Below are 21,061 nucleotides of genomic sequence, written 5' to 3' on the forward strand. Positions count from 1 at the left end.
GATTGCTGATGTACAAAACAGCGATGAAGTAATTCAGGAACACAGCTTTCCGCTTCAACAAACATTACACACTTCTAGGCTGATTATAATTTGCTTTGAATCAAATATTTACATACAAAGTTCTACAGTTTAAGAGAATGACTGATAAAAGTGAAACTCTGGCAAAAAGCACTGGTTTAGTTACTGAACTGTCCGTTTCCGCCCCCCCTGAGCGCAGTCTGATTTAGGTGAGGATGATCGCATCAAGCAAATGTCCAGCAGAAATGATATTATCATCCCCTCTGGTCCAACCCACAGGATTTTGTGAAGGAATCAAGCCAAGGGTAGAGTCCCCATGGTCATTCCTGAGTCCTAAAAGCGCCCATGAACTCTGCTGTCAGATCATATTCCATGTTCCTCTGCAGGCCGGAGGCTAGTGTGATCATACAAACTACATGTGCAGTGGACATATCTGTGTTTATCTCCTGTTGGGCAATGTCAAATCATGTTCCTGTGGACTCTGTACAGGGTTAAAGGTCAAAAGGGGTGACAGATTGTAAGCCTACTCCTAAAATGAAGGCTATTAAAGGCACACTATGCAGTTTCCGTTTTTCTCAAACAGCGCCCCCTAGAGTCGCCATGGAGTACTTGTATTGTAAACACCACTTGCGCAGAGCCGTCTCTGCACTCTTCCGACCGCGCTTTCTTCGTTTTCTTCGTCGACTCTGCCGTGATTCACGTCTGAAATGCGTGCTAGTGTCTTCCATAGAGGCTGCTTCATATGTTGTTGATGTATGTGACGTTGTGCCGTAAAGCAGGTCGTGATTCTCGCGAGAGTTGGTATGCGCCACCTCTCAAACTTGCATTGCTGGTTTTGCCAGCGGTGTATAACATATAATAACATTTGAATAATTTATTATTTAAAATAGATTACAGTTAAATCACAAATATTATATGGCAGGGGTGTATATGACGGTACATGTATTCGTCCAGAACTGTCCCGGTACAGACGTAACAGTTCAGTGCGTACAGTCAGTCACAGGCGATCCACACTCCAATCCAGAAGGGGGCGAGCGCGGTAATGCAACACTGTTTGCTAGCCGCTACAACAGGAAAAGAGCATATGATCTAGGCACCATCCCAAAACAAGAGTTCAGATGGCACGCAAGAGATTGCTAGTAGCCTATATATGCTGAGTTTAGATTCATTTTTGTGAATCACTCCACAAATCTCACGGAAAGGAAACCGGGATGGCAGAAAGTGTCATCCTGTGTGTTTTCTTTATTTTACAAAAGCACATGTTTTGTTTTGTGTACACTTTATAGTTTCGAATGATGTATTACTCGTATCTGTATTACCATAAATTATGGAGTATTTTAAGTTGTTCCCAGTTAAAATAAGTCAAAATCATTTGGCATTGTGCCGATTTGTGTCGTAAGTCTCACTGAAATATGCGTGTCGTGGAAATGAGAAGTGTCAGGTGCCACTCGAGGAAAAGTGAAGCAGGCTCAGATGTAGATGGCACTTTTTCTCCTTCTCGCTCATCTTTCCATGATTTCTCCAAAAAGCGTAATATTGAACTTTGTGCATCCACCATGGTCACCGCATGTTAATGAAAACCTCAAATGACAGCGTAGGCTACGCACGGCACGTAATCAAACCAATGCGTTTGAAAACAGCCATTGCATTTGTACAGCGCTGGTCAAACTATCAATTAGAGCAAAGCATGTAAACTGGACATGTAAACTCATATCGAACTGTGACCCCAAAACTGAGGTACATACCGAACTGTGACTTAGGTGTACTGTTACACCCCTATTTTAGGGGTTTCTAAAAGGTTTATACAAATATTAAAAACTGTTAATCAATTTTTGGAATTAATTGTAAAATGCAGTTTCATTTCAGTCAGGATGCTATCTTACATGACGTAAAACCACAGCACTCACTAGAGTTTGGAACAGAGCTATACGCCACACGTATCAGCACATTTTACCTCCTGTTATCACACAAAAGCAGCACGATGTTGTGCGTTGACATTTCTGCAGTGTCTCCGTACAAAAATTTCAAGGCCGTTTTGTTCTCTCGTTTCTGATTACACTCACAAACACAGTCGGCGTCCTGCGTGTCCTCTGCAGAACGCCGGGTGTGAAGAATGCTAACATCTCTTTCCCACTGCGTGTATTGACCGAGAGCTGATAATGAGGAACGACAGAGTGAACGAGGGAGCGGTGAACGGGTAGGCGGAGCGGCCAAACAGCCTGTGTAATGACTCGTCCTCTCTCTTTATCTCCTCACAGGCTCTCCTATCGGACCGGACAGGACACGGCCAACTGCGACACGTGTCGGAACAGCGCATGCATTATTTACAGGTTGGTTGCTGCATTTTGTTTAAAGCCAGAGCAAGTGAGCTAGAACAGCATGCTGAGCTTACAAAGATCAACTTCAGCCTAATCACAGATTGTGTGAGTAATGAGCAAGATAAAGGAGAGGAAATACTCTCGCTGACGGGAATAGATTAAGGACCTGAGTGGGACACCCTCATCACAGAGCATGGGACAACATTCTGTGGATGTTTAAAGGAATATCTCATTCGAATTTTAAAAGTCATATTTTACTTGAGGCCGTGTCCAATCACATCTGCATGATGTTGTTTTTTCTGTGGAATCTGTATGCAGCTCTTTTGCATTTGCATTTAACAGTTCATAAACATTTAAGGACAAGAAAACATCCTTAAAGTACCATGAAAGTGTCCGTACGACTCGTGCAATAAATTCAGTCTTTAAAAAAGCAATATAATATCTTTATTCACTGACTTTCTTCCCCTCCGCTGTAGCTAGAGGCTAGAATAAAAAATTAAATAAAAATTGTGTTTGGCTATTGCACAACAAATATACTTGAAAACCAGCACTGCACAAGGTATTAGGATTTTGTTTCACTTAGGTTAAGATAAAATCAACATGAAAAAAAATATACATATATTATGAAGAATTGAATATATTTCTTCAAAATATACATATATTATGAAGAATTGAGGAAGAATAGGTTTCTTCAAGCATCTCGGAGACGTTCCCGCAGTTCTTCTGGATTTAGTCTGTCTCAGTTTGTTCTGTTTCTTCATGTAATCACAGACGGACTCGATGATGGTGAGATCAGATCACACCGGCTGTTGTCAGACTCCTTGTGCATACACAAATCTCGCTGGATTATTACAATTAAATGACAAAAAGAATGTTTGGAAATGTAAACTGATATTTCCTACTGACACACTACAGCAAATGATATAAATAACTGACTTACAACCATTTTTGGGGACATTTTTGGGGTGGGGATATTAACATGCCTAAGACTTTTGCACAGTACTGTAGGTTTGGAACAGCATGAGAGAGTAAATAATGGCAACTTTCATACGGTTGACTTCAGCGGCTGAGGATCTGTCTCTGTACGGCACTTCTTAAAGCTATAGATGGAGTTCTTATTCAATAGACAGGACAAACACAAACAATATGACAAAACGCCATCCTATCATTTCACAGCAGCTGAGTGAACTTAAGTGAGACGCACTCATTCTGCAGGAGGAGCCGGAGCAGAAAAGTGTGTCTGAGTGTGTAAAGGTCAGACTGTTAAGCGCTTCTCAGAGTGTTTTTGTCTCCAGTGGGCGGATGGCCATCTTAAAGTGCAATGAGAGCTGAAGTGCCTGCATAAGGGATTCTGGGTAATTGACAGGTAGTAATCGCCAGAGAGCTTGTTTTGCACAATGCAAGATAACTAACAGAAAGAGTTTCACAAGACTTGAAAGCACACGAGTCATACCAATGACTTCTATATCGCATGTTGTGCTTTTTTGGAAGAACTAGCCATTTAACAAGCATGCAAACCCGAAAAAAAGAGAAATATCCTGCCTGATTCATTCTGATGTAGGATAAATGTGAGAAGCGTGACAGAGGACAGCTAAGCAGTGCTGTAGATAGACATCGGCTCTCCTGTGAGAAGACCAGCGACAGACACACAATCTAATTTAGCAGCTCTCTTTGAAGCGAAGGCGAGGATTAAACACAATCTAATTACACGCAGCCCAGTCAAAACACTCGACAGGAGAGAGAACCGATCTCTCTGGATGAGCCGAGTGGCAGGAGAAAGTCCTGAAGCAACATGCTCAACACATCCTTTTATTAGCCATCTATCCCATTCACTGAAGTCACTGAACTGGTCCGTGCCAGGGCTGCTGTTTATTCGCTGATTTATTGAAATGCAGCACTCTTTTATATGGGGAATATATGATACAAGGCAAATCTATACATTTATAAATATATTCATAGTAATTTGCTTTATTTTAATGTAGCAAATACATAAATAATGTTGGTCACACTTTAGATTAGGGTCCAATTCTCACCATTAAGTAACTATTAACTAAGACGTTTGCCTCAATAAATTCCTAAATACTGCTTATTAAAGCTACACTGTGTAACTTTTTTAGTTGATTCTTAGCAAAAACACTTAGTTCTTTCAAAAATATATGTGCTCAATGTATATTTACTTCTTTCAAGTAATAAAGTATTCTCTTAAGTTTATAATCTGCCATTGAAAGTACATACGGGTGAGGGTTTCGAATGCCGGTCGCCATGTTGCCCCTCCATCTTGAAACTACATTAGCCAAAGAGGGACATACCTGTAAATTCAAGCTTCGCCTTTTGCGTTTTTCACTCAGTGACACCGTGACGAATGCGAGGGGGAGATTACTCGAGAGCTCGCGAGTGCCGGCAGATTTGAAAGATAGTGTGGTGTGTGTGTGTGTGTGTGTGCGTGCGTGCTCACACTTGAAAGAGAGAATTAAAACGTCAACGCGACAGACAAATCAGCAAGACCATAGTCAATATTGGAGTAACTTTTCCCAGATGGAAAGAGCTCATGAGGAGAAAAGATTTTAAAACGGACGCCGAGGTTGCCTGCTTTCTTCTCGACAGGTAATTCAGCCTGTTGTAATTCATTTGTGTAAATTCGAAGTTTTATAGTTGCTTGTCTAACCATAGCATGGTTGTGCATAACGCCAGAACAACCTCTAGTATAACTTCATCCTCGTGTCAATGGTGAAAAAGTATTGTTTACCTTGTAACATAAATCTGTGCTGCGACGGATCACAGGTGATGAATAGTTTTAAAGGCGCAATTTTTTAAGCTATATAAAAAAAAGGACAAGGTAAATTTTTGTTATTTTTAATTGCTTTTAACTTACTTTGTACACATTGTAACGTTAGCCTAATCTGATTATGCTGGGATAGCCGATTACAAGGGTGACGTTTACCTCCTGACATCTGTCCTGTAGTTTTATTCATTTTAGACGTATTGTTTATTATTGTCATGGACGAAGTGATAACTGGAAGCCATGTTAATCTTGGAATAATACGGCCACCGTAGGAGTTAAAACGCCCTTGGAATTGAGAGGAACAGAAACAAATATTCACTGGGTAGTCATATACAATTTCACCGCTAGATGGGGGAAAATATCACACAGTGTAGCTTTAATAGTTGTTAAGCTTAGGTATTGGGTAAGATAAAGGGAAGATAAAGAATAAAGCATTAATATGTGTTTTATAAGTACTAATAAACAGCCAATAGTCCAGTGATATGCATGCTAATAAGCAACTAGTTTATTGAGAATTGGACCCTAAACTAAAGTGTTACCGTAATTTTTAAGTAAATATAATATTTATATATTATTAAAATATAATTAAATACTGAATTATATAAATATATATATTTATATCCAATTATTATATCCATAATAATTGGATTTATTGTAGGTAACAATTGCAATAGACTATATGGATATGCAATACATATAATATAATATTATTATATAATAAAAAAGAAAAAACTGTATCTGCATCTTGTGTGTGTTGTTCACATGTTTAAAAATATGACTTAGCATAGGCCTACTCTTGTTTACACTGATGACATACAGGATGGCTTCACATCCTCATAAATCATGCTAATAGAGTTCAGTCTGAAGGAGCTAAAGTGTTCTACTTAGCATAATATGGTAGGGAGGAGAAATCTCGTGTTCCGCAGCGGCTCTGAACGAATCCATGTTAGTCGTTCACATCAGGCTGTGCTCCAAACGCTAGTGAGCGGCCGACTCAGAGACTTCAGGCAACACGAGTGAGCATGCAACACGAAGGCAGGTCTAAAGCGTATAAAGCTCAATTATTCACTCGTTTCTGACAAATTCTAGCCATTGGCACAAGGCGGCGTTGTTACTGTTAACTAAAAATATTAAAATTGCTTTCTGTAATTGAAATCAAGCTGAAATATAAATAATATTAGATAAAAAAAACTTTAGATAAAGCTTAACAGAAGAATTAAAAAAAGGTTGCATTGGCAACTAAATGAAATAAACAAGTTTAAACTGAAGTACAAAAATGACTAAAATGTAATAAAATAAATTAAAGCAAATAGAAATTTATAAAATAAAGAAAAAGAAAAGAAAAAAGTAATACAAATTGCTAAAATGTCAACTAAAATTAAAAGATAATTCCAAATATTGATAGCATATCATTTTTACATGGGCACTGGCAAGGCAGGAATGTATGTACACTTAGCATAGAAAGCACAGTAAAAAAAAAAAAAAAAAAAAAAAATTCATTCAACAATGTGGACGAATAGAGAGAATTGCTTATTATTAATATTCTGTGATACTTGAATATGCACAGTACTAAAAAAGGATTAAACATAGCTAAATCTAATTAACATGACTTTTTCATGCATGCTTTGTATTATTTTTTTTTATTTTTTTATTTTTTGCAAAATAGAGCATCACAGAATTAGTACAGCAACAAGTTTGTCAAACTCTACTGTAATCGTTTGCAAATCAAGTCTGTCAAGCACTGTATGTGCAGATGTGAAGAGCGTTCAAATCAGCCATGACAAACGCTGACGTGCTTTTCTTGCAATTTCAGTGCTGATTCCATCAGAATGGGTTGAAATATGGCCAGATGACTGAATCGGATGCATGTTTTTGCTTATGAGGGTTTATTTCAGTTCCAATGCCGGCGCCCACTTATGCATACAGTAGACAACAAGACGGCTCGCTGGATTCTGGAGCCGAGCCGCTGATTCAAGCTTCAGTTTCGCAGTTTAACCTTCTGCATCCCTTTATTTCCTGCATCATTATCCCTCCATCACTCCGTAATACTCCTCTGTCTGGCATTCACTCTCTCTGAAGGATCTTCCCATGGCTGACATTCTTAAAGTAATGTTCCGGGATCAATACAAGTTAAGCTCAATCGACAGCATTTGTGTCACAAGATCGACTGCCGTATAACTCGACGACTAACTCGTATTACATCGACACGCTGCAAGCATCGGATGAGTTTAAAGGCTGAAATATGAAGCTTACATTTTTGTAAAAGCAAATCTTCTGAAAGAAATGCATATTATTTGAGTGTTAGAGATGTTTAGATCATGCCTTACTGTACTGTACCTGTACATTTTGGGAATCTGTTGAACCCTGAACATTCCTTTAAATGTTATTCCTATGAAAAATACACTCAAACAATTTCAATTAAATTTCATATCTCTCCCTCCCTGGGGTGATCACTAAACTCAGGAGAGGGAAGAGATCGCGCTCCCATAAAAGCGGATTTAGGAGCATTCAATTTATTTGAAGTCGAGCCGCTCCGAGCTAAAGTTCTTCTTCTGCGCTTTGTTCTCCTGGTAACCATGTCATCGCGTTTCATCACACTAGACTGCTTTTCTTAATGTGGCTGTCCGGATGGGATTCAGATCTCACAGGGTCTATTTGGTGGGAAATAACTGCTTAATAGCCAGGGCTTAAAGGGATCGCAAAACACAAATCCTGATCTAACTGTTGGGGAACTAATTCACCCGGCCTGAATGAGGCAAGCATCACTGTAGTTACTGCTGAAACTCAGGGTTCCAGATCTGAACACACGGGCATCAGTGCATAACGCGCTCCTCCATTTGTGATATAGATAAACAATTACTGAACTTGTGTGGAATTTGTTTCATATGATTGTTCAGTCTCTTCTCTTCCTCCCAAAAAAACATTAATGGGAAAAGTCACAAAAAATATTGATTCTTGCAATAAAGAGATTGATTCAGTACGCTACACTCCCAGGGGAAAAATGCAAAAATTGTACCCTCAAAGCAATCATTTTTACCTCTTCTACGTCTAGTCAGGTCTAGTGCTTTATACAACAGAAACTCTAGTAAAGCAGCTTCACAGTATTAAGAGGAAAGTAACAGAATCAATGATGAAAACATCAAATATAAACATCAGCTGTAGCAAGAAAATAGTGTCATTATTCAGCTCAGTATTGATTCAGTTCAATAACTGTATTAATGTACAGTACTGATACAAAGTATATGTATGCATGTATGTATGTATGTATGTATATGTATGCGTATATGTATGCATATGTGTGTGTGTGTGTGTGTGTGTGTGTGTGTGTGTGTGTGTGTGTGTGTGTGTGTGTGTGTGTGTGTGTGTATGTGTATGTGTGTATATATATATATATATATATATATATATATATATATATATATATATATATATATATATGTGTGTGTATGTATGTATGTATGTATGTGTGTGTGTGTGTGTGTGTGTGTGTGTGTGTGTGTGTGTGTGTGTGTGTGTGTGTAGATAGATAGATAGATAGATAGTGCCCTCCTTCCTCATCTTTAAAACGCTGACCCTGAACATGCACCCTTACATTAGTGCCATGTCAGCATTCAAAGCTATTTTCATGGCCACAATTACATTACAAAAATACAAATATCATATAAATACAATAAAAACCAAACAAACAAAAATAAGTCATATTATACAAGATTTTTTAAATTAACATATGATAAAAAAAAATCCAAAACCTTTTCAGGCATAATCTTATTAAATAAGTCCTTAAGTGAGGTAACTTCATAAAAGAGCATTCTACTTGTATTAAGTCCAGGACAATCTAATAAAAATATGTTTAACAGAGAGGGGAATCTTACAAAACATGCATAAAGTGGTAAAATTATCAGACCGACACGCGTGTTCTCACTGATCTCTCACGATCATCCCATGTTCAGAGCTCTTCAGACCAGCCAGAGAAGCTGGACTGAACCGCACAGAGCGCAGACACACACACACACACACACACAACGCCGGCGTGGAAATACCATTAGAGGCGAGCTGAAGGGAGTGGAGATGATTACATTACAGAGATGTTTAAACGCTCAGCGCAGAGACACCGGGAGATCTCTCTTTCTCTCGCACACTCTCTCCTCTCCTTTATGCCAGAGTAATGATGTTCTCCATGCTAACACAGGAACTCTGGCTTTATTCAGAGCCGGCTGGTTGCTATAGATACTACAGTGATACCACAGTGAAGCTGGTGGGTGTTGAGAGAGTATGTATGTGTGTGTGTGTGTGTGTGTGTGTGTGTGTGTGTGTGTGTGTGTGTGTGTGTGTGTGTGTGTGTGTGTGTGTGTGTGTGTGTGTGTGTGTGTACTCTTTCGAGAGATACGGTTTAATCTGTAGATAGAGCGAAGCAAAGTATGATGGACAGCTGTATTAATACCTTACAAACCGAGAGAAAGGAGCAAGCAAAAAATAGGAATGCAAGATATTTCTGTACAATACATCACAATCTGCATTATTAGAATTTTGTGAATCTTTTTTTTTTTTACTGAAAATATATTTTTTGACTATATTCCCTTCTCCGCCTGGGTGCAAAAATACTAGCCAGCTAGAGATTGGAGCTTTAGATCGTGTGGAGAAAAGTACAAATGTACAATATGAGCAATCTTGTTTGATTTCAAACCTATGATTTCTGAAAAAAATATTTTTAAAAAACTGTGCAAAACTCATGCACCTCGATGTTCTGAGTGGTTTCTGGGCTGTTGCTAGGCAGTTGTTAAGGCATTCTGACTGGTTGCTAGGGTGCTGCTAGGTGCTTACTGGCCCAAAAAGTCTCACGATCACGTCTTTATGAAGTTAGGATGGCTAGATATGTAAGCGACTCTTTTACAATGGCCATACCAACGCAGAGTGAAAAACTGTAGTCCAGTTCCTTGGAAAAGTAAAACTACTTGTCTCTTCACACAAATAAATGTTATTTAGAAATGATTTAAAAATGTAATTAATAAAGTCAATAAATAAATGTAAACATATAAATAAATAAACTAACAAAAACTACAACAAGTATTTAACAATTATTAAAATAAATGCATATTTGAAATGCAATAATTTACAAAAGTATATAAATAAAATAAATAAAAATAAATAAATTATGTAAATAAATACATTTAAATATATACACCAGTAAATCAATAAACAACAACTACTATTATTTAAAAAAATGATTTAAAATGACATAAAATACATATATTTAAATAAATGCATAATGTAAATATATACACAAATAAATAAGTAAATAAATCATTTAAATTATGTAATTAAATAAATACATTTAAATATATTTACCAGTAAATAAATAAACAACAGCTACAACAAGTATTATTATTTTAAAAATGATTTAAATTGACATAAAAATAAATACATTTAAATAAATATATGATTTAAATAAATACACAAATAAGCAAATAAACAAATAAATAAATACAAATAAAAAATCATTTACATTTAAATATATAACGATAATATTTTTCTTTAAAAAATAATAATAATTAAATTAATAAAAAGTAAATAAGTAAATTTAAACAAACAAATAAAAGTACTGGGGTGAAATATGTGCCTGCAATATATAACACAAGGGGCATCATTTCTGGTGAACTACAGACGATGGAGAAAAACATGAACAGACTCTTGCTAAACATGTTAGTTGAAGTTAACATGTTTATATCAGTTACCTGAATAACAACACATCTGGTTTAATATCACATTGTATGCATGTATATTCAAAATGACCGTAATTTTCCAATACGTTGCTCAGACATTAGCAACAGTGAAGACTGCAGGCTTTGGCGGAAACTAATTACCAGGTAAACTCTCAGTATCAAACATTTCTCAGAGTATCCCAAGTACAAACACACGGTAGTTCGAGTGAGTCCTCTACAACCACCAAGAGATGAAAGTGATGGAGTCGATGCCAAAAAAAAAACACAATATCAAGGAAATGAAAGCGTCTTGCTTTGTGAAAAAAAGAACAAAAACAAATGAAAGGAGCATGAAAGAGAGAGAGAGAGAGAGAGAGAGAGAGAGAGAGAGAGAGAGAGAGAGAGAGAGAGAGAGAGAGAGAGAGAGAGAGAGAGAGAGAGAGAGAGAGAGAGAGAGAGAGAGAGAGAGAGAGAGAGAGAGATGATTATCTGGTCACGCTGTCCCTCTGTTAATGAGACCCGAGCCAGGCCTTCAGAAGCTCCACATCTCCCTCCTGAAGGCCTCGACCTGCACTCTTTATCTCCGCGTGTGTTTGTGCGTTCCTCTCCTTCTAACGAGTGTCAGTGACGCGCGGCGGGCCTGCGGGATCCGGTCGGGCGAACGCTAACAAACATGACAGACGGCAGAGCGTCTCGTAAAACGATTTGGAATCAGAGCAGGCGAAGCTCGACCCAAACCCCCGGCGGTCCACATCAAACGCCTCACAGACACGAGCTCGTGTGAGTGATGAGAGGGCATCTGGTGCTAATGAGAGACAGATTCACTTTCACTGGGGTGTCAGTCTGTTGTCTCTGGCACAGATACGCTTCCTTTCCAAAGCCAGAGTCGCACACTGACACAAACACAACACATTTACAAATCCTTCCAGATCTCACCAGAGACCAGCCAGCTAATTAAGCTAACAAACTTTTACAGCTAAGCAAATAAGATACGAAACAAGAGGCACCGAGGCTGGGCAATGCAGTTAGAAAATAAATCAAATAAATGATAAAGGTCAAATATAACTTGAAAATAAATATTAAAAACCACATCATTGAGACTTCCATTAAATTGAGTGATGAATCAAATTAATCGGTGCATCTTTTGATTCCATTCAAACAGACAGTGAATAACTCCGGATGAATATTGTTTGTCTTACAGGGCTTGAATTTCGGCGTGGGATTGCGCATTTTACGCATAATTTTAGTTATTCCCGCAGATTTTGTACTCATACCCAACCGTGTGTGTAGATAAAGCCGCCTCTCAGTACTAAAGTGGGTTCTTCTTCGCTGTTTATTGTGCTTAAACTAAACTTCAGCCGCTAACCAGCTCAAACATGCGAGTCACTAAACAAGGACGAATCATAAAACAATGCCAAATTCAAGTGGCATAAAAGGACAAAATAAAAATTAATTAATTAAAAATGATTGCAATATTTCACAAAGTTGCTTGATTTTATATGACCAGCAAAACCTTTGTAAATATTTGATAAATTGCATTAACAGAAAAGGTTTTCAAAATCTATGCATAAAAGTTAATGACTGGAAGAAATGTAAAGGGATAGTTCACCCAAAAATTTAAATTCTGTCATGAATTACTCACCCTCGTGTCCTTCCAAACCCATACGACTTTCGTTCATCTTCAGAACACAAATGAAGATCTTTTTGATGAAATCTGAGAGCTTTCTGTCCCTCCATTGAAACTTTGACGCTTCAAGTAGTTCATCATCATCATCATCATCATCATCATCTTTTTTATTTAATGCCATGTCAGCAATCAGAGCTATCTTCATGGCAAAAATTCAATTACAAAAACACAAATATCATATAAATACAATAAAAACAGAACAAAGATAACCAGCAAGTCATAGAAGTTCATAAAGAGATTGTAAAACTAATCCATATGAATTGAGACCGATTCGCTTTATATGATGAACAGATTGAAAGTAGGCTTAAATTACGTGAATAAAAACCTAAATTCAATCGGTTAATCAAGAAAGCTCTCAGATTTCATCAAAAATATATTATTTGTCTTCTGAAGATGAAGTTTTTTGGAACGACATGAGGGTGAGTATGTTCATTTGTGGGTGAACTATCCCTTTAAACAAGACTGGTCTTTAGACTTTTTGACAACCAAAAACTTGAAAGTGGGTCAAGAAAGTTGAAAACAGAAAACGGACACGACACTGTCGAGATTGACACCGATGAGTTTAAGATGTGTGTGGAATATTCACGTATTTTCTGACGACCACCTCTCAGAGACAAAAAGCGTTTGTTCTTCTCTCTCAGTGTCTGATGAACATCAGGTCAGCGTGAGCACTTAACCGCCACACTGATGCGTTTCCTGTGTAAATGTTGCCATGAGGATGGGATGAGAGGGCCTCTACGTTAATGAGCTTAAACAGGAGGAGCAGAGAGAGAGATCAAACCACTCCTCATCCTGAGGGATGAAGGGAAGGAAAGCCTACGCCACATAAAAGAATACAGCGCTAAGCTGCGTGCAGGGGCAATGAGCAGGGATATACAGCCTTATCAACGGCTTTCAGCTTCTAATTAGCAGCTTAGAAACAGTGAAAAGCGTCGGTCGTGACAACAGTCGTGGGTGGAGAGCAGGAGACAAGGCGAACGATCAATGAAAAATACCACGCAAGCATCAGAGAGAGAGAGAGAGAGAGAGAGAGAGAGAGAGAGAGAGAGAGAGAGAGAGAGAGAGAGAGAGAGAGAGAGAGAGAGAGAGAGAGAGAGAGAGAGAGAGAGAGAGAGAGAGGAATCTAGGCCTGTCAGACGAAAACGAGAGCGGCTCTGCGTTCACGCTGCCTCGTGTTGCGGTTGCGACATACTCGACTCTCTAATGCAAATGAAATATTGACGTTCTTTAGACAGCCACTTCACTGCATTGCTCTCTAATGATGCTCTAGTTTATTCTGTGGAGAACCGTATTGATCCAGAGAGAAATATTAAACATTGATTTGTGATCCGAAAGCTAGAAATAGTGAGCACTGTACCGTATGTCATGCCTCGGCAGAAAAGGAGCCCGCACTTCAAGTCAGAGAACAAAATTAATATTCCCACTAAACAGAAATATTAAAAGCTTGTGGAGTCGAAAATGTAGTTAATTCTTTTGCAAACTAGAATGATTTCTTCTTTAAGAAAAATAGATAAAATCACAGAGAACTCAGGGCGCAACAATAAATATCAGAGAGCTGTTAGCATTCAAGTATAAATATGGATTACAAAAACCATGTTTGTTTGTTTTGTTTTTTGTGCTTTTTTTTTTTTTTTGGGGGGGGGGGGGGGGGTATTGAATTTGTTGTCAATAAACACATTTTTTTAATTATTTAATTGTTAAATCTAAGTTTTTGTTTTTTTACTTTTCATAATTTTTGCATATAAAATCCACAAAAACGCATATTATACACATTGCTTGTCAAAAGTTAGAAAACATTGCAATTTTTTTATGTTTTTGAAAGACGTCTCATTTATATGTATATTTATATTTATATATATATATATATATATATATATATATATACACTCACCTAAAGGATTATTAGGAACACCTGTTCAATTTCTCATTAATGCAATTATCTAATCAACCAATCACATGGCAGTTGCTTCAATGCATTTAGGGGTGTGGTCCTGGTCAAGACAATCTTCTGAACTCCAAACTGAATGTCAGAATGGGAAAGAAAGGTGATTTAAGCAATTTTGAGCGTGGCATGGTTGTTGGTGCCAGACGGGCCGGTCTGAGTATTTCACAATCTGCTCAGTTACTGGGATTTTCAGCACAACCATTTCTAGGGTTTACAAAGAATGGTGTGAAAAGGGAAAAACATCCAGTATGCGGCAGTCCTGTGGGTGAAAATGCCTTGTTGATGCTAGAGGTCAGAGGAGAATGGGCTGACTGATTCAAGCTGATAGAAGAGCAACTTTGACTGAAATAACCACTCGTTACAACCAAGGTATGCAGCAAAGCATTTGTGAAGCCACAACACGCACAACCTTGAGGCGGATGGGCTACAACAGCAGAAGACCCCACCGGGTACCACTCATCTCCACTACAAATAGGAAAAAGAGGCTACAATTTGCACAAGCTCACCAAAATTGGACAGTTGAAGACTGGAAAAATGTTGCCTGGTCTGATGAGTCTCGATTTCTGTTGAGACATTCAGATGGTAGAGTCAGAATTTGGCGTAAACAGAATGAGAACATGGATCCATCATGCCTTGTTACCACTGTGCAGGCTGGTGGTGGTGGTGTAATGGTGTGGGGGATGTTTTCTTGGCACACTTTAGGCCCCTTAGTGCCAATTGGGCATCGTTTAAATGCCACGGCCTACCTGAGCATTGTTTCTGACCATGTCCATCCCTTTATGACCACCATGTACCCATCCTCTGATGGCTACTTCCAGCAGGATAATGCACCATGTCACAAAGCTCGAATCATTTCAAATTGGTTTCTTGAACATGACAATGAGTTCACTGTACTAAAATGGCCCCCACAGTCACCAGATCTCAACCCAATAGAGCATCTTTGGGATGTGGTGGAACGGGAGCTTCGTGCCCTGGATGTGCATCCCACAAATCTCCATCAACTGCAAGATGCTATCCTATCAATATGGGCCAACATTTCTAAAGAATGCTTTCAGCACCTTGTTGAATCAATGCCACGTAGAATTAAGGCAGTTCTGAAGGCGAAAGGGGGTCAAACACAGTATTAGTATGGTGTTCCTAATAATCCTTTAGGTGAGTGTATATATATATATATACAAAAATGCACATAAATACAGTAAATACATATAAAATTATAATAATTATAAAAACAAACATTCATGGTGAGTGCAATGGAAATGATTGGAATGTAAAAATCAGTATCCTATTTGAACATAAAAAGCATCTCTCCAGCAATATGAAACTACAAAGTGCAATCATCAACCACCAAATGATCACCGACTGTGAGAAGCTCTCAGAGAGACTCTAAGAGCTTGTTCAAAGAGCTTCTTGAGACTTATTGAGGTAATGAGTGATTCGTATGTCTCTCTGTAGCAAGAACATGGTCATATTGATAAGGGCATAATTACCAGGTTGTGCTGTGTGATTAATTTGCTAATTGCTGCATTGCGCTGTGCATGAATGCAAAGGCCAGACACACAACGAACAAACATGCTGAGTCCTCAATAACACACACACACACACACACACACACACACACACCTTACATAACCTTTCACTTTCAGGCCAAACACTCGCTGTTAAACAGATTCAAACGTTGCTTTAAATATAGACTGGCTAACAATATGCAATTCAGTGCATTTGAAATGAACATGCCTCTGAAAGATGCTTTGTACAATCTAGTGCATGAAATCAACAGAAAAGCAATGCATTTCTCTGTCAAGTGATTCAAAGACTGACTTCATTTCACATGTTGAATGGCAGCTCTCTGGGTGGCGTCGGCAAAATAAACGCCATCAATGCTGATGCGTCACATCCGAAAATGCATTTTGAACAGGGCGTTTGGGACATAGAGAGTGTTAAATGTCTCTTTCTATCTGTTAATCTGAACGTTCTGTCAGCGAGACAGGAATACCAGTCTCTTTCACTGAAATTACCACAGAGAAACATTGCTTTTCCGTGTCTCAGGAACCATTGATAACTAAAAATCTAAACATTTCGACAGGATGTATTTTTTTTATGGGAGAGAAAAATGGGAGAGAGAAACCTTTCAAAAAAGTAAAGAAAATAAAATATTATATTCACAGAAATGTACCATTAACCTACGTTTACATATGAAGACTGGATCTTCTAGCAAATGATTTTAAACATTAAGGCGTTGAAGGTCATGCTTCATCAAGAACTGTGCATCTTTTCAGCCAAGATTGTATTCACAGTCTCTCATGCCATTTATTAAATCAAATCTATTATATTTAAGTATAGCTATAAGCCACAAGGTCTCTTGCATCAGAATGATTTTACATTAAGGGTTTTTTTAAGGAATGCCACAAACCTTTTTTTTACCAGCTATAAATTACCAAAACAAATTAATAATACTGATATCTACTAATATATAATTAATCATTTATTCAAAATGTATCTTGCAATTTTTCATACTCCCTCGACTATTTAAATCTACCAATAATGAATAACGCACAGCAAAATGAGTAAATATGGTTAAAAAAAATTCTGTTTTTGATTATGTACCCCTTCATCGTTATAATTAAATCAATTAAAGTGCAGCATTATATCAACCATCAATCACAATCAGCTCTCAAGTTGCCCTGTCAATTTATTTTTTTCTTCAGAAAACAAAAGGACTTTAAAAATGGCTTATCCAATCACATTTCAGAACTCGAAATGTAAAGATGTGATGAAATCCAGCATTCAGGTCTGTACGTGCACAAACACTCTCTCCTTCAAGAGACAGAAGTTTGTTCAGTCTGCTAAAGTGATATAATCCCTCGCTCCACCATCCCTCTCTCTCTCACACACATTCACTCTTTCACCCCATCTCTCCATCTCTCCTCTCTAATCGTGGAGTTTAATGTGACTCATCATCCCAGGGATCAGATGTGTAGTGGACGCTGGATTATCTCCGGCACATAAATCCCACAATGCAACACCCGCAGGGACCGAATGCACCCAGAAGAAGGAGCTTACACACACACTCACACTTATCTTTACACAGCCAGGGACATCAACTCTATAAACTATTTTCTACAGGGACACTGAGAGAGAAACAATTCTAAGCCAAAACTGAAGTGAGATTAATTTGATTATCATGTAATTAATTAGATAAAAAATGTGAACCACTTGACATTTCTTGGTCTTATTGTGCATGATTCATATATAAGATACTATTAAATAATAGCCAAATATCAATTTAGGCACTGTTTTAGCACACTTGCATTTGCTTCTGGCTCAATTCTGCCACTTTTCATGATCTAATGAATTGTCAGTGGATAAAACACTCATTAAATACACTGATTCTCTCAGGAATGTCATAATATTGAAGTAAACTGTACAGTAAAAATACTTTTGATTGACAAATTCTACCATTGATCTCGAGACTGACGGCATGTATTCTGTGTTCCTGAGCGCATCTGACGCTCTCACTGTGGTGTGCATGTGGAGTTGTGCTGAGTTTGCCTGTTTTCTCTGTGCTGCAGTGTGGAGCTGGACTTTAAACTGCAGGAAGATAAGCTACAGCCTCTGATGAAGAGATTGTGTCCCACGGAGGAGTCCCTGTTCCCCCCTCTGCCCTATCCTCAGGAGACCATCGGCTCCACGCCCAAACGCAAGTCCAAAGCGGAGGCCAAGAAACACGCGCGCTGGAAACTCTGGTTTCTGTGACCGCAGGATTACATACACCGCTTTATTATGCTTTTGATCATATTTTCAAGAAGGGAGTACGACAGAATGCAACGCTCCATGTGCATCTGTTCACTTGCTTAGTTATGCCCGTTTTTGATCAGGATGAAACGGGAAAATCCTATCAGTTTGATTTTTTTGTTTTCCCCCTTCGGTACTTTATGGATGCGAGTACTGAACTTGGTTTGGAAATATCGCAGCCAGCACTGAAAAAATTAAATGTATGTATATTTAACAGAGGAAGGGAAAAAAAAATGGAATTTGCTTCCGGAAAGAAGGAATAATGAAACTATTTCCCTCAAGCAGAGCGTGAAATTATTTTAAGAGAGTGAGAGACATAACTGGATCATTGACAAATCTTGCTTTACAATTATTATTTCTTTTTTGCTCCTCATCCTGCTAAAGGTTTGGAAAATCAGGAGGATATTTAAAACACAAACAGGACACAAGCTTTTCATTTTGGTCTTCTCTTCCACATGGAAATCGACGCAATCGCAGCATTAAATCGAAGCACAACTCTTCAGATGCACTGGATGATGATTCTCACAGAGGACTTCATGGATTTAAAACTCACTAGAGGATGTAATTATTTGCAGATCAAACCGGTCACAAGTGCAAGTCACAACTAATTCATTATATGGGATTTATATGGAAATAATCTTACAAGCCTCTGTGAATTCATAGAAACTTTCATATACTATTATTACCAGGAAGAAAAAAAAAAAAAGGAAAAAAGTATGACTTATTTTTCTAGATTCTTAATAATCACACATTTAAAGATTTTCTAGAAACACTATATATAAGCTTCTCACACTTATTGGATTATTGAAATTATAGGAAGCGTTTTCAGATCAGTGTCCGTTAATTCTAAATGATTTCATTTCAACTAATGTTCTTCTAATACAACTACAGACATAACCATGGAAACAACGCTAAATGTTTACCTTTCTGTGACAGGAAGTCATGTGATACACAGTCACCAATCACACTAGACTCTGATGAACTGATCTGCATATGGAAAAAAAGATGATTTAACAGGATCTAAATGTCACAGATTGACCTCTTGGTGCAATATATATATATATATATATTATAAAAACTTTAAAAAAACTACAAAGCCGAACAGTTTGTAGAGTTGCAGGAAAGTAGATTAAATTGATATTTTGACGTTTTAAATTCATTTTTAATGTATTTTTACTTCAAAATTTAGATAGAATCCCTAGAGTGTGACATCACGTCCTGTCTAGTGTGACCGCACTCTTGACATCTGCACTGAATCAAACAATGTTCCTATGGAAAAGAAAAATGATGAAGAACACCAGAGCCAGTAAGGTATCGTCGAGTGTGTGTGTGTGTGTGTGTGTGTCGCGGGTCTTACGGGAGGTCATTGAAAGTCTGAGAGCATAATGAGAGCAGGTCGACTCGTCTTTTCCATTACAATGTTCAGAAAGGAAATTCAGTCACAGGTGAACAAAAACATGTTCAGGTGATATTTCGAAAGAAACAAAGAAATTATATATTCCTTAAAAATATTAAGTGAAAATGAAATCAACATTCTTTTGCGCATTGTGGCTTATTTTTTTATGACAATTAAACACATTTTCCCCAGGATTGTGTGTGTGTGTGTGTGTATATATACACACACACACACACATTTCTCGCATACACAAAACGCATTAACTTGTCACAGTTAGTATATATAGACACACACAGTATATAACGCTGTCGGACGGAAACCTTGTATCTCTATATTTTGTCTTTTTCTTTTTTCTTTTCATAAATCATTACTATTGGTCACCCTTTACGTCTGTCTGTGGGTTTTGCAAATATTTAACCACTGAAAAGTATTAAATAGAGCTTGTGACCAAACCTCGTAACTCCATTGGATCCTCAAACTGTCAGTTAAACCTTATAACTCCGCTCACCTCTATCGTGAATGGGGTGCCACACACATTTACACACACACAGCGTCTCTGCTTGTTTGCAATGCAAGGGTAAATAAAGAACTGGTTCTTTGAATAGGTACAGCATATTTTTTTACTCAAGAGAAACTACACACATACATATATATATACATATATGTTTTATGTACACAGCACATCTTTTATGTATTTGAGGATCAGAGAATAGTCATTTGTTGTCACTGAATCATAGCCAATATGGTCTTAAATAGCCTGTGCGTAGCACTGCATTTTTTAATAACATGAGATTTTGGCCAAATGACAGAAAACACTGAGCGTCCACATAACTACAGTAAACGTAATAACCTGTAAGTTGATGAAAACGTAATGCGATGCACTTGATGAAGTAATTCTAATGACGGACAAAACGTGTATGTCCGTAATTCTCTGAAATTCGCTGGTCAAAAACATCATAACTCCATTTGAGCTTGATGTTGGTAAAACGTTAATAATCTAATGACACATGCAAGTGTCTGACCACATATAAAGCCACATTATAAACTTTGACAACACAGTGTTTGATTAATTAAAAAACACAGTGTTTTTACATTTCCTGAAAAGTAGAGATATTTGGACTTTCTGCCCGACAGTACCGACATATAAATATATATAATAAATCATGTATTTCAATTTTTTTTGCATTAATTTACAGTAATGAGTATTGCTGGGGAAAAATATGCTTAATTGCAAAATTAAAGTTAAAGAGATATAAGAGTATAAAATGGAGCATGGAGAGTCAGAGCGATACGGACAGAAAGAATCACACACAACCTGCGATGCTTAAACATCGCTCTGCTTCAGCTGACACACCAACAGTCTACAGGGAGAAGATGCCTTGTTCTTTCCTGACAACATACAAGTCACATTCACACTGCACAGT

The 21,061-nt window shown here is 37.7% G+C and overlaps 2 protein-coding genes across 5 annotated transcripts in view; one reads left to right on the forward strand and one right to left on the reverse strand.

Annotated features, from left to right (window-relative positions):
- insyn2a (inhibitory synaptic factor 2A) overlaps nt 1–18,931 on the forward strand; it is a 44,140-nt gene extending 25,209 nt beyond the window's left edge. The window contains exons 3-4 of the mRNA XM_079851389.1: nt 2,277–2,348; nt 18,019–18,931. Of these exons, the coding sequence (XP_079707515.1) occupies nt 2,277–2,348; nt 18,019–18,202 (256 nt within the window). The 3' untranslated portion in view covers nt 18,203–18,931. The remainder of the gene's footprint in view (nt 1–2,276; nt 2,349–18,018) is intronic.
- The window catches only part of dock1 (dedicator of cytokinesis 1), a 224,234-nt gene that overhangs the window by 107,024 nt on the left and 96,149 nt on the right, over nt 1–21,061 (reverse strand). The window lies entirely within an intron of this gene.

The sequence above is a fragment of the Squalius cephalus genome (assembly GCF_949319135.1).
Source record: "Squalius cephalus genome assembly, chromosome: 19".
Taxonomy (NCBI): Eukaryota; Metazoa; Chordata; class Actinopteri; order Cypriniformes; family Leuciscidae; genus Squalius; species Squalius cephalus.